This window comes from Oryctolagus cuniculus, chromosome 11, assembly GCF_051225735.1.
Source record: "Oryctolagus cuniculus isolate XC-2025 breed Fujian yellow rabbit chromosome 11, ASM5122573v1, whole genome shotgun sequence".
Taxonomy (NCBI): Eukaryota; Metazoa; Chordata; class Mammalia; order Lagomorpha; family Leporidae; genus Oryctolagus; species Oryctolagus cuniculus.
The window spans coordinates 115,023,569-115,038,474 of NC_142877.1; the positions used below are offsets into that span (position 1 = coordinate 115,023,569).

Here is a 14,906-nt window from a genome sequence, read left to right on the forward strand (position 1 = left end):
GAACATCCGGATGACACCTGAGCAGCCCCCGAGAGAGCCGGCCGGCGGTGTGCCGCTCCCCCTTGGAAGTGGGGAAAGTGGCAGGGGGAGCCGCCCCTCCACGGAGGTGGAAGGGACGGTAGCCAACCCGGGAAGAACCAGCAGCAAACCTGGGGAGGGCCGAGCAGATGAAAGAACAGCGCAGGGTCTAGTGTCGCTCCTCCACGAAGAGGGGGAGCGACATAATGGTGCCGTGACTCGGATAGGGAAACCTAGGCAGGGTTTAGTGTCGTTCCTCCACGAAGACGGGGAGCGACAGGCAGCCTCATGGGCTGGACATCGGATAGGGCTGACATTCAAGAGCACACACTCACACGTGCGGGACTCCATTATAACGGGCAAGAGGACCTGAGCAGACATCCAGAGAAGACACGGAAACAGCCCGCAGGGGCACAGGAAGGTGCTCGCCCACTGAGCAGGAGACGCGCACCCCAGCCACAGTGAGCTCAGAGCTCACTCCCCTAGGGCGGCTGTTCTCAACAGTACACACCACATCAGAAAAGGGAACCACGTACGCTGTCTACGGGAACGTGGGCTCGTGCAGCTCCTACGGAAATCACTATGGTGGCTCCTACAGAAATTACAAACGGAACTACCATCCCACCCTGTCTCCCCTCTCAGGGCACGCAGCCAAGCTGATGAAACCCCCACCCCGGAAAGCCGCCTGCACTCTCAGGGTCGCCGCAGCACCCGTCGCAGTAGCCGGCCTGCAGGAACGACCCGGGTGCCCACCCACGGACAGTGGAAAGAGAACCTGAGGCACACACAAGCCACGCACATGCAGACATGCCTACATGCATGCGCACACGCACACACACCCGTGCGTGCACGATGCGTACTACATGCACGTACACAGAGATGCACGCGCGTGCGCACACACACACACACACAGAGGGAGCGTCATAAAGTTCAGGAGAAAACTGGATGCAAAGATGGCGAGACTCCAGTGGCCTGTCTGAAGCCCATCCAGGCAGCCGCGCACACGGTGGAGTACAGCTGACTGCTAGGAGAGGAGACGCCGCGCTTGCCACGACGTGGACGGCAAAGTGGGGCAAGTCAGGCGCAGAAAGAAGAGTCAGGTCCAACATACAGAGACAGGGAATGAGAAGTGGTTACAATGATCTGAGGAGGGGGGCAGAGGAGCCGGAAATGGTCTGAAGACGCAAGGTAGCGGATACGGCCCATGAAGAAGACGAACCCACAACACGCCCTACGCCTCAGACCCTGTGTGTGCTGAGGAGTCTCCTTCCAAGAGGAGGTGACAGCAAAAGTAACCACATGAGGTGCTACCTTGTTTCACCACAGTAATGAGTTATCATAACCAGTATCGCAGCATCAACATCACCTCCTAGCCCTTAGACACAATAGGGCACAATTCATCAATAAAAAAGAAAAACTTTAAAAAAATAAATTAAGCCAAACAGCCTGTGCATGAAGAAGGTACATCAGGGGCATCCTGAGCCCCAAGACACATCTTCCTCCTCCTCCAGGAAGCCGCCCTGATGACTGCAGTCAGCCGTGATGGATGTCCCTGACACTGGCATCAGAGCTGACAAGCCAGAGGTCGAGCCAGTTTCCTCGCTGGCGACCTGCAGAAGCTGAGCCTGTCTGCAGGCTGGGGACCGTCCCAACGGGAGTGGGCATTCCGGAATCCATCCTAGGCCCTCCAGTTCCCTGCACTCTCTGGTGACTACACTGTGGGAGCACAGTGACTGCACCCACAGGAAGCCGTGTGGCAGAATGGTCAGGAGCACCCTGGCTTTTCACCCTTAGGTATTTAACCTGAAAAAGGACCAGAACAGGTGCTGCAGGATTCACACAGGCAAAAGGCAAAACAGCCAACGTGTTTATCAAAGAATGACCGCATAAGCACAATGTGGGATATGAGTGTGCGCACAACCGACTACAATTCAGCCTTGAAGAGGAAGGCGATTCTGACGCGTGCCGCGGCACGGAGGAAGCCTGAGCACACCGTGCTCAGTGAAATAAATCAAGCACAAAAGGCCAGTGGCTGTGTGACCCCTCTTCTGTGAGGTACCCACGCCAGGTGAGTTCATAGAAACAGACAGCAGACTAGAGGTGACCGGGCGGGGGACGGAGAGCTGGGAAATTACCCGTGGTCACAGAGATTCTGCTTGGGTTGATAAAAAAAAAAGGTTTTAGAAATAGATGCTGATGACTGCACAACATTGTGAATGGAATTAATGTCACTGATTTGTACACTTAAAATGGTGAAAATATAAAATTTTATGTTACAATAGATATTTCACCATAATTTAAAAAGCTAACAGACAAAAGGCCATTGGTTTCTATACTTTAAATAGGTGAATTGTATGTGAGTTACTCTGCCATAATGCCATTTAAATAGATAAAAGTGAGGGGCCAGTGCTGTGGCATAGTGGGTTAAAGCCACTGCCTGCAGCCCCGGCACCACATGGGCACTGGTTCGAGTTGTGGTTGTTCCATTTCCAATCCAGCTCCCTACCAGTGCATCTGGGAAAGCAGCTGAAGAAGGCCCAAGTCCTTGGGCTCCTGTATCCGTGCAGGAGACCCGGAAGAAGCTCCTGGCTCCTGGCTTCGGACCTGTCCAGCTCTAGCCATTTGAGCCATTTGGGGAGTAAATCAGCAGATGGAAGATCTCTCTCTCTCTCTCTCTAACTCTTTCTTTCTTTTTTAAAGATTGATTTATTTGGAAGAGTTACACACAGAGAGAAGGAAAGGCAGAGAGAGAGAGAGAGAGAGAGAGAGAGAGAGAGAGAGAGAGAGAGAGGTCTTCCATCCACTGGTTCACTCCCCAGTTGGCTGCAATGGCCAGAGCTGCGCCAATCAGAAGCCAGGAGCCAGGAGCTTCTTCCAGGTCTCCTGCATGGGTGCAGGGGCCTAAGAACTTGGGCCATATTCTACTGCTTTTCCAGGCCATAGCAGAGAGCTGGATTGGAAGTGGAGCAGCCGGGACTCAAACCAGCACCTATGTGTGATGCCAGCACTGAAGGCAGCAGCTTTACCCGCTACGCCACAGCAATGGCCCCAAATTCTGCCTTTCAAAGAAATAAATAACTCTAAAAAATACAAGATGAAAGTGAGCAGTCAGTAGGGACCTTCTTCCTGGGTTTAACTCCTAGCTCTGACACTTGCTGCCGGCCTGACCCTGAGCAAGCCACTTATTCTTGCTAAGCCTGGTTTTCTTACCTTTACAACGAGGGTAACACACAACTGCTCGCTGAGTTGCTGAGAAATAACCAAGCAAAGGCTGAGCCCAGCGACTGGAGCAGCACCGGCTTTCAACAGGTGTGGCTTACCTGCCACTGCCATGAGGGAGGGCGTGGGCCCAAACCCAGAGAGGTGCGGGACCTGAAGTCTCATCTCCCTGCAGCCCAACCCCAAGGCCAGCCTCAGCACCAGGCACGCGGAGCTGAGCCCTCCCTTACAAAGCAGCGAAGGGGCTGCTGGTCTGAGCTGTGCTGGTACCACGTGCTCATAACACTGAACCACGGGACCCCACAGTGGTGCTGCAGCTTCCACCAGGCAAAGGGAGCCCCCTGCAGGGCCCACCCCGGAGGAGGTGCTCCCTGTCCTCTAGGCCCTCTCGGGTGGTCTGATGCCAGACCACACAGGACAGGAAGGCCTGGGCGGGCAGAGGGTTCGTGGCTGAGAGGCTGGAGGGAGAGCTCAGTGGGCAGGGGTCAGGCCACTGCACAGAGAAGCCTTGGGTGGCTGGAACCCAGCGAGAGCAGTGCCGTGTCCTCCGTACAGAGACGAATGGACACTCAGTGTCCGTTCAGATCACGACCTGCAACTACTGCTTGGGTCTACTGGGGTGCCAGCGCTCACACTCCGCCTGTCTGGTCAAGTGTTTCTAAACGTTTTGGTTCATCGGGCTGTGCAAGGGAGAATGGAGGAAAGGAGGGTTTGTCCAAACTGGGACCACACCTCAGAGGGGGACAGTGACGATGGGGGCCAGCAGGCTGGGTGTGGACCCCAGGGGATGGAAAGCCTGGCAGAGGGCCAGCGGGCCCGCCTCCCCTGCCATGCGCCAGCCCCTCGTACGCTGTGCTCGCTGCTCATCCTGCATGCTGCCCTGGAGCCACGGGGTGACCTGTGTCCCCTGTCCTGGAGCTGCCTGGCTCGGGCTCATCCCGTATCACTCATGTGGCTGGCGCACAGCAGTGCCCAGTGTGGAGGGACCAATGGGCCCGGCCGTGCGGTCCTTCAGTCAGCCCATCTAGATTCTGGTCCAGCTGGAGAGCACTTGGAGACTTTTCACCTTTCACCCCACTTCCCTCCCTCCTACACTCAGCCCATACGGAGGAGAACGTTCCCGAGACAGGCTTTCCTCGGTGTCGGGAGAGGGGAAGAAATGAGGGTGCAGAGCCCTCGGAGGCAGTGCACCTGCCAGGAAGGAAGGGCCCACGGCGGTTCCCAGGCCCTGGGCCACCTGGGGAAGCATTCCCGGCTTCAGGCCGGACACCAGAGCCGCTGGGTACCGCAGCTGTGAAGGGGCTGCTCAGCCCAGGCTGCGGGGACCCAGCGGGGAAGCCAGGCCAGGGCCCTTCCCAGGCCTGGGCTCACATCAGCCTCTCAAGCTGGAGCACTGCTGGGAGCGTGGGAAAGGGGACTCACGGAGGACAGAGCCTGGAGGGCTTCCTCCGTGTGGTGGCGGGGGCGCCTGGTCAGAAATCACGGTGCGCCACAGAGAAGGTGGAGACGTTCTGCTGCTCAGGACGTGATCATCAAACGTGTCCTCACACCAGGCCAGCCCCTGGGCCAGCATCTGACGTGCAGCCAGCGAGGCTGCGGACCCGGGCCGCCCCTCGGAGGCTGGGCGCTGCTCCCCGGGGGCCGAGCCGGGCCTGCGGGAGGTGGCGCTTACCCCCTCTGGGAGAACTTCATGGCCGTGTGGATGGGGTAGCCTTCGGGCCCCAGGATGTTGCAGCGGGCGTTGCACAGCAGCAGCACGCGGACCATCTCCTGCTTGCCCATCTGGCAGGCCAGGTGCAGCGGGGTCAGCCCTTGGCTGTTCACCTGGTTCACACCCGTCGACGCGTTCTTTCCTAGGAGCTGACAGCAGGACACCAGGGGTGGGCAGAGCCCAGCACAGAGAAGCCCCCGTGTGTCCTCCTTCCTGACACCCGGGGGTGGGGAGGCCACCTCTCTCGGGACCAAAAGGAAGGAGGTTTGATACCATGAGGAGCTGACGAAACTTTTAAAGAGGAGCAAGAGGGTAACAAGTCGGTGTGGACTGGCTGGTGGGGCGTGTTGCTCAGCATGGCCACGGCTCATGGGAAAAACTTCTGAATCAAGAAACTTAGGGGCCGGCGCCGCGGCTCACTAGGCTAATCCTCCACCTAGCGGCGCCGGCACACCGGGTTCTAGTCCCGGTCGGGGCGCCGGATTCTGTCCCGGTTGCCCCTCTTCCAGGCCAGCCCTCTGCTGTGGCCCGGGAGTGCAGTGGAGGATGGTCCAAGTGCTTGGGCCCTGCACCCCATGGGAGACCAGGAAAAGCACCTGGCTCCTGGCTCCTGCCATCGGATCAGCGCGGTGTGCCGGCCGCAGCGCGCCGGCCGCGGCGGCCATTGGAGGGTGACCTTTCTCTCTGTCTCTCTCTCTCTCACTGTCCACTCTGCCTGTCAAAAAAAATTAAAAAAAAAAAAAAAAAGAAAGAAACTTAGGGGGCCGGTGCTGTGGCGTAACAGGTAAAGCCGCTGCCTGCAGTGCTGGCATCCCATATGGGAGACCCAGAAGAAGCTCCTGGCTCCTGGCTTTGGGTCAGCACAGCTCTGGCCATTGTGGCCAACTGGGGAGTGAATGAACCAATGGATGGAAGACCTCTCCCTCTCTCTGCTTCTCCTTCTCTCTGTGTGTAACTCTGACTTGCAAATAAATAAATAAATTCAGAAAAAAAGAAAGAAACTTAGAAGGTGGGTGGGGGTAACCAGGGACGGGCACTGGGGGTCTAGGTGGGAATGATCCCTGTCCTGCTTGATTCTGGTTTTCCATGCAGGTATCATGTTCTCAATGAAGCACTCCAAAGAGAGCTGGAGGGGTCTACCTTCTCTCTCTGAGGTTAATCACAATGGCTGTGCATCCGTGTGACACCAAGGTCACCTCATGGCAATCCCACCTGGTGTGTGGGCAGGCAGGGGACACAGCAGTGAGGTCTAGGGGCTGGAGGCCAGGGCCAACCCCATCCTCACAGCGTGTGGCCCTTTATTTATTTAACTGAGAGGCAGAGAGAGAAAGTTTCCGTCTGCTGGTTCACTTCCTAAATGCCTGCAACGACCAGGAATGGACCAGGCTGAAGCTGAGAACTCACCCACATGGTCACTTAAGCCTGCTACAGTTTGCATTAGCAGGAAGCTGGAGTCGGGAGCCAGAGCTGGACTCTAACCCAGGCACTCGATACGGGATGTGGGTATTTTAAGCAACAGCTTAACTGTAGGCCAAAAGCCCACCCCAGCATGGACATATTTCTTTTCTTTTTTTTTTTAAGATTTATTTATTTTTTTGAAAGAGTTACACACAGAGAGAGAGAGGAGAGGTCTTCCATCCGATGGTTCACACCCCAATTGGCCGCAATGAGCAGAGCTGTGCTGATCCAAAGCCAGAAGCCAGGAGCTTCCTCCGGGTCTCCCATGTGGGTGCAGGGGCCCAAGGACTTGGGCCATCTTCTACTGCTTTCCCAGGCCATAGCAGAGAGCTGGATCAGAAGTGGAGCATCGGGTCTCAAACTGGTGCCCATATGGGATGCTGGCACTGTAGGCGGTGGCTTTACCCATTACGCCAAAGCACCGGTCCCCAGCTGCTCTACTTCTAATCTTGCTCCCTACTAATGTGCCTGGGAAAGCAGTGGAAGATGGCCTGAGAGCTTAGGCCCCTGGAACCCATGTGGGAGACCTGGAAGAATTGCCGGGCTCCTGGCTTCTGCCTGGCACATCCCTGGTCCTTGTTGCTATTTGGGGAGTGAACCAGCAGACAGAAGACCTGTTTCTTTCTCTCTCTCTCTCTGAACTTTGACCTTCAAATAAATAAAAACAAATATTTTTTTAAAAAACCTGCTCAATCTAGACAATAAAATACAATCCAGGGGCTGGCGCTGTGGCTCAGTGGGTTAACTCCTTAGCCTGAAGTGCCAGCATCCCATATGGGTTCCGGTTCTAGTCCCAGCTGCTCCTCTTCCATCCAGCTCTTTGCTATGGCCCTGGAAAGCAGTGGAAGATGGCCCAAGTCCTTGGGCCCCTGCACCCACGTGGGAGACCTGGAAGAAACTCCTGGCTCCTGGCTTCAGATCAGCGCAATTTCGGCCGTTGTGGCCAATTGGGAAGTGAACCATCGGACGGAAGACCTCTCTCTCTCTCTCTGCCTCCCTCTCTGTAACTCTGACTTCCAAATTTAAAACAAAAACAAAAACAAAAACAAAAAACAAACTTAAAAAAATACAATCCAGTGGTCTGCCTTTCCCTTCTGAGCAAATATATAAAGCAGCATTTTCATGTCATCATTCCATCTACTGCCCACAATTTATTTCTAAATCTTCTCCCCAGGTAATCAGAAAAGTGACTAGAAGGGCTGGCGCTGTGGTGTAACATGTAAAGCCACCCCCTGCAGCGATGGCATCCCACATGGGCGCCAGTTCAAGTCCCAGCTGCGCCACTTCCTATCCAGCTCTCTGCTATGGTCTGGGAAAGCAGTAGAAGATAGCCCAAGTCCTTGGGCCCCTGCACCTGCGTGGGAGACCTGGAAGAAGCTCCTGGCTCCAGATCGGCCCAGCCCTAGCTGTTTCGGTCATTTGGGGAGTGAAGCAGCAGATGGAAGACCTCTCTCTTTTTCTCTCTCTGCCTCTGCCTCTCTGTAACTCTGCCTTTCAAATAAATAAATAAATATTAAAAAAAAAAAATAACACTATGATCACTTAAAGAAAACGTGAATAGAAGTGCCTTGGAACCAGAGGGAGCTGCTGTTTTGGTTTGAGTTCCTGTAAAGGAGACGGCGTCCACCACGAGATCCTCCAGGAAGGGGGTGAACCCCTCTCCCCCAGCACAGGGGTCTGGCTGCTCAGGAAAAGCTGAACTAAACTGACTGCAGCTGGGCCTAGATTTAGCTCGCTGGAGGGATGCGCAGCCTCCACAGAGCTCAGGCCCCAAGGACCAGGAGAGCGTGGTGAGGCCTGGAGTGACCCGAGCTCAGGCCCCAGAGAGAACGAGGGGCGCGCGGGGGGGAGGGTGCCAGCCGCCTGCTCCTCCTGCCGCTCACCTGCAGCACCTGCGAGTTGTCACCCTGCACAGCGTAGTGGAAGGCGGTTTCCCCCTTGTTGTCGGTGACGTCCATCTGGGCGTGGCAGTACTGCACCAGCTCCAGAAGAATCTCCCCGTCTCCCTTGCGGCAGGCCAGGTGCAGGGGAGTGCAGCCCTCCTCATTCTCCGTGCTGTTGGCACAGCTGCAGGAGGGGACCGGGGAGGAGAGAGGGCACAGAGGGCTGGGGTGCTGGGGACCCCGAGTAAGGAAGCAGGGAGCGGGCTCGGGAATGTGGGCGTTTCCGCTTGTGTGAGTACACTGCTCCAGCCAGCGGTGCACAGGCAGGGCTGTCACGGCCTATCTTCCTCTGATAGGATCTGCTTTGGTTTACCTGGCCCATCTGCAGAAGGTGCCTGGGGCCACACCAGCACAAGGCGGGTGGCGGGTGGCATGGAAAAGGATTCCACGCGGCAGGGGTCTCCCTGAGCTCGGGCAGTTCCCTCGGCCTCCTGGGCCTCAGGTTCCTCATCTACTGCACCTGCTGTGCCTGCCCTAGGAGAGGGACACAGCTCTTGTGGGATGGGACACCTCGTCTTCCAGGAGCGTGCCTGTGGACCGTGAGAACACAGAGCGCCTGGGAGCAGGCCTGAGCCTTCCGCAGTGGGAAACCAGAGGGGCAATGGCTGCTCCCAGGCAAGGGGGCTGCTGGCATCCTGAGCAGGGATGGCATCGTGTCCTCGGCAGGGGCGTCTGCTGACGCATCTGTTGGCTGAACGGACGGACACGAGTGGGCATTCCAGCTTCCAGGAGGGCAGCCAGGCGTTTGGAGGGAGACACACAGCCTCTGAGCCCCTCTCCAGCCCTCTGCAGCTGAGAGACCCCCGCATGGGGCCCACGACCTCTCTTTGGGATAAGCACACGTCAGCTCCCCAGAGTCTGGCACCTGGTGAACACTCCGGAATGTGCCATTTCTCCTTCTGTCTTTCATCAAGTTCCTCTGCCCTAATGCAGGAGCAACGCTGCTCCTTTTTCTGTCAAAACTACAGAAGGGTGCTCAGGCAGAACCCGGAGATTTCCCAAGGGCCCCACCCCCAGTCCACACGGCCCTGCCCACTCACCTGATGATGCGGCTGTGGTGGAAGCACTCACGGATCCCCAGCTCCACGGCCAGGTGCGCCACCGACCAGCTGGGGTGGTTGCGGATGAGGTCGGACAGGTGCTGCAGGACCTCAACGTGCAGGACCTGGACGGAGCTCTCGTAGAAGGGCGGCAGCTGGGAGGCATACTGCTGGAAGTTCACCAGGGCGTCGGCCTCCAGCTCCAGCTGGAAGAGCCTGCGCAGCCAGGATGGGGAAGAGAACACAGAGGGGAGTGGGGCGGGGCCCTCAGCCCACATCTCTGCTGGGCGCCCCAAACCGCCTGTCCCGGCTGCAACCTGACCTGTGCCAGCCAGACTCCCCTCCCCTAGCAACACACACACACACACACATACACACACACCTAAAGGGAGTGCAGTTTGGGCTTCTTTATTTAAAATAAATAAATATATATATATATTTAATGGCAGAGGGACAGAGAGAGAGGGAGAGACAGAGTTAGAGAGAGAGGTCTTCCATTTATTGGTTCACTCCCCAAATGGCCACAATAGCCAGGGCTGGGTCAGGCTGAAGCCAGGGGCCTGGAGCTCCATCTGGGTCTCCTACATGGGTGGCAGGGCCCCAGGTTCTTGGGTCACCTTCTGTGGTCTTCCAAGCTATGTTAGCAGGAGCTGGATCTGAAGCAGAGTGGCTGGGACTTAAACCAGGCTCCAATAGGGGATGCTGTTGTCACAAGTGGCAGTTTAACCCACTGCGCCACAGCAAAGCCCCTGGACTTTTTTTTTTCTTTTAAAGATTTATTTTATTTATTTGAAAGGCAGAGCTACGGAGAAGCAGAGGCAGAGAGAGAGAAGTCTTCCATCTGTTGGTTCACTCTGCAGATGGCCACAACGGCTGGAGCTGGCCTGATCCAGAGCCAGGAGCCCCCTCCGGGTCTCCCACGCAGGTGCAAGGGCCCAAGGACCCAGGTCATCCTTCACTGCCCTACCAAGCCATAGCAGAGAGCTGGATCAGAAGTGAAGAAGCTGGGACCCGAACTGGCATGCACATGGGATTTCGGCATTGCAGGTGGCCCCACCCGCCACACCACAGCACCAGCCCCTGGACTTCTTTTTATTTGAAAAGACTTCCCTCCCTTCCCTCCTTGCTTTCAGTACATCATATAATACTTTTAAATTTTATTTGACCAAAGGCTTGTCATGTCCACTTTCTAACTTGATTTTCACACCCGAGGGCCCTCCTTGCACCCAGGAGAAACTAAGTAAGAGGGGGCCAGAGCTGTGGTGCAGCAGCAGGTTAAGCCGACATCTGCGACGTCCATATCCTATACTAGCCATATGGGAGACCTGAATCAGAGCCCCTGGCTCCTGGCATCAGCCTGGCCCAGCCCCAGCTGTTGCGGCTATTAGGGGAGTGAACCAGCAGATATAAGATCTCGCTATATCTCCTTTGCACTATGTCAGTCTACCTTTCAAATAAATAAAATAAATCTTAAAAAGGAAAAAGAAACTCAGTTTTGTTTAGCATAAATGCCCAGCAAGAGGATACAGATAAACTGTGGCACGCCTATGTGATGGGACACTTTGCAGCCACTGAAATGAAATATTAAAAGAACAGGGAAATGTTTGTTTTGTAATGTTAAATTTAGGGGTAGGCATTTGGCTCAGCAGTTAAGTCGCCACTCGGGACACCCACATCCTATATCAGAGTGCTTCCGATCCACTTCCTGCTAATGCACACCCTGGGAGGTCCAGCTGATGGCTCAAGCGCTTGGTCCCTGTCCCTCACACAGAACTCCAGACTGAATTCCTCTGCCTTGCAGATAAGATCAAAGTGAAAGTATAAAAATAAATAAAGCAAGTGCCTTTCTAATTACAAGAAGCAGGATACAAATTACATAAAATGTGATCTCAATTGTAAAAGAAAAAGACTAGAAGGAATGCGTCCAGTTGTGTATGGTAGCGTAATAAATAAAGTTCTTTTTTATCCATTTCTATAGCTTCTGCATTTTCTATAATGAACAGGAAAAAAAAAGTCTTGTTCATTTTAGAGTTAGATTTGGGTCCGCCCTCTGCTACTGAGTTGCTTTCTGACCTGGGGAAACACAGTCCCTCTCTGAGCCCCACCTGAAACAGGAGAGCAATGGCACCTGTCCCGCCTACCTCAAGGGGTGCTGTGCCGTGGGTGGGGCCGCAACGCAGGGCACTTAAAAACCGTGAAGCTACGCGTCCACGTCCCTGACTGCCAGCAGGGGCCTGGGGGAGTGCACTCACGGGCAGCAAGGCCAGCACGTCTTCCCCGAGGGCCATGGCTTAACAAGCATCTGCGTGGGTGTGAGCTGCGTCCCACATGGCTCTAAAGGGAGGGGGCAATGAGGGAGCACCCTGCAGCAAGTGCCCCGCCCTCCGGAGCCACAAAAGGAACAGGCTGAGAAACAAGTAAAGAGGGTATTACCCAGGCCTCAGGCTCTGTGAGCCTCTTGAAGTTGTGGGTCCGTGTGCGATGTGCGTGTTGGGGAGGAGAGGGACACAGGGGCCCTCCGGGACCCTTCAGATCCGAAGCCCGGCCCACCCTGTCCCTGGCCACAGGCTCTCCAGAGTGCCGCTGCTCTGCTCTGCCCCGCCCTGCCCTTGCCCGCGATGCCCCTCTCTCTGAGGGGCCCTCTCTCTCACGCCTTCCCCTGGCAACGGAATCTGGGCCCTTGAAGGCCCACCTGCACCCCACCACCCCAGTGAGGCCTCCTCCACTCCCTCCTGTCAGACGCACTTGACCTTCAGTGATCACAGAACGCACTCATCCAGTCAACAAATATTTGCCGTGCACCTGTTGTGTGCCTGGCGCCACACCAGGCACCAGGGACACAGAAGGGACTCGGCTGGGCCCTGCCCCTCAACAGGAAAGCAGATGTGTACAGAGACACCTGGTGACGTCAGACACCCGGCCAAACTGAGGGAGCAAGGGGGAGTGAGGACAGGCTCACGGGGCAGGGAGCCACGAGTATGGGAAGGATACTCTTGGTGGAGGGAAAGGCAAAGGCAGAGAAATTCACGTACAGGGGTGAAGTGGTTCAGGGAACTGAGGGTCTCACAGGGTCCCAGTGTAGTATTTCTCACCGGGCGCAGGCAGACAGCCCCTCTGCTGACTGCCGCCTGAGTCCCTTGATGGCAGAGCCAGGCCATCTCAGCTCTGCTCAGTGACCACGGGCTGTGGGCTAATGAAGGGACCGAGCAGTGGACTTGAGGTGCATGGCTAGGATACCACATGCTCGTCTGAGGTCTCCCAACCAGCAGCTCTATGGGACAGGCACCGGCCAGAGGCCCCCAGGTCCGCCCGCCTAGAGGGGCGAAGGTCAGCACTCTGATCACCCTGTGCAGAGCCCCAGGAAGTACAGCCCTGTTTTCTGCTGAGATACCGGCGAGAGGCTGGCCGGGCGCATCGGGGAGCATCTGTCACGGTGAATGCCGGCAGTAAATGATTAATTTGTTCCAGGAACCGAAGTATGGGTGCTATCCTAACAGCAATGTGACGGCCGTCTCCCAGGAGCGCAGAGCACAAGAGCCGGGGGTGGACATACGTCAGGCCGGGGCGCCCGGCTGGCCAACCTGCGAGGCGGCCCTGGGCTGCAATGAGGAAGAGGACAGGCTCTGCAGCCAGCAGTGGGGCTTGAACAGCTCTGCTACTGACCCACTGTGTGGCCTTGGGCAAGGGACTAGACTTCTGCAAGGCTGTGTCAGCCGTCAGAGGGGCCAGCAGGAGCCCTGACCTCCTGGGACTGCCCTGAGGACAGAGCTGCTGCTGAGCTGGTGTGCAGACGACAGGGCGCACTAGGACCGCAGGTTCTGTGGGTGCCGCCCCGTCCCAGCCAGGGTGCCCCATCCACGGCCTAGAGCAGAAAGCCCGAGACTGCAGTAGATCCTGACAACGCGCCTGACGTGGCCAGCACACAAGAACCACGGCAATACCTCCACCAGGCACCACGGCCAACACAGCACCCTGACGTGGACTCAAAATACTCGAGGGACGGCCCTAAGGCTCGCCAGGGAAATGCAGGAGGAGGAGGAAGAGGAGCAGAAGGAGAAGGGGGCATTTCAAAGGGAGCGCCTGGTCCCTGAGGAGGACGTCTGGCAGTCGAAGCCTCCTCCCTGCAAATGGCAAGGGCTGGGGCTGTGCCACACAGCCAGAACAAGCACCTCAGGGCTCTGGCGCAGTGCCCAGCACCTACTTGGCAGCCTTGTCCTTGCCCCGTGGCGGCCCTCACTCCAAATAAAATGAAAATAATTTTAAAAATTCTTTAAGTGAGGCAGGCAACAAAAGGGGACGTTTTCTAGGCCAAGATGAGTGCTCAGGCAAAGCCGGGAGCACGAGGCAGCAAGAGCTGTCACACGGTGCCCTTTCCCGCTAGGTTAAGCACCTGATGTCAAGGAAACAGGAAGCCCTAGAAGCATTAAGCAGGGGAATGACGTCACTCGCCCTCAGGAAAGATCCCTGTGACGGCAGTGTGATGGGGGGAGAGGCAGGCAGGCTGCAAGGCCAGGCGGCAGGAACCCGTGCACACAATGACTGTGGCCTGGGAAGACTGGCGGGGAGATGGGAAGCAACAGAACCTCCGGTGCGGAATGGCATGTGGCTGGCTGGACACAGGCCACCCTTCCCAGCCGCCCTTTCAGTGAGCTGTGACCGGGAGACTAAGTTCTGGCCAGTGAGAGGCACGCGGAAGGCACGTGTACAACTTCTGAGAACTGTCTCTAAAGAGAGAATGTCTTGCCGCCTGCCCGCTGGCTGGAAATGTGGATTACAACGCTGGGTCTGGCACAGCCACCTCGGACCTGCTGGTCTAGGGAATGCAGGCCACGCACAACAAGACAGAAGGAGCTTGGGTCCCTGAGGCCTTTTAGGAGCAGAGCTGCCACCCCAGCCCTCAACTGCCATGGCTGCCGCTAGGGGAAAACGGCACATGTATCCCTGAAGCTGGGTCCCGGTGTCGTCCCTGGAGGAGAGCAGCAAACTCCACAGAGGCCCTGTGGTGCAGTGGGGTGGCGGGAGGGACAGAGGAGCCACCGGACAGATAGGCTGTTTGTGGGGTGGACACGTGAGGGCGGGAGCCGGGTAGAGAGGAGATGAAGAGCTCAAGCCAGCTCAGGGGCACCAGCGATTCCTGAGGGATCCCGAGCTCGGTCTGAGACCCAGTGCTCCGCCTTCCTTCTCGACACACGGAATCCCCCCAGCGGCACAAGGGAGGAATGGACTGGGAACCGGAAGACATAAGCTCCGCTTCTCCGCTGCTTCCTGGGCAACCTACGACCCATCACTTACCATCCCAGGCCTCTGCTTTCCCATTCAGATGGGAGGTGGCACACGTCCATCAGAGGGCCTGTGGACGGGTGCTGACGCAACATCTTGTGAACTAAAAGATACTGCCCAATTCAAAGGGGAACAGTCACGTGTGGCCGACAAACTGCTGGCCCGCAATCTGAGGCCCCGGGACAGAGGTCTGCCCACAGGGGCCCAGGCCTATGGGGACGAGTCTGGAACCCTGGC

General features: G+C 56.7%; 1 protein-coding gene across 12 annotated transcripts in view; it reads right to left on the reverse strand.

The window, feature by feature from the left end:
* PLA2G6 (phospholipase A2 group VI) overlaps positions 1-14,906 on the reverse strand; it is a 55,960-nt gene that overhangs the window by 29,350 nt on the left and 11,704 nt on the right. For 11 of the 12 annotated variants that reach the window (XM_070051269.2, XM_070051277.2, XM_089306778.1 and 8 more), the window contains exons 3-5: positions 9,390-9,605; positions 8,290-8,473; positions 4,910-5,097 (exon numbers count right to left, since the gene is read on the reverse strand). In XM_070051269.2, coding sequence (XP_069907370.2) covers positions 4,910-5,097; positions 8,290-8,473; positions 9,390-9,605 — 588 coding nt within the window. 12 annotated transcript variants of the gene reach the window in all.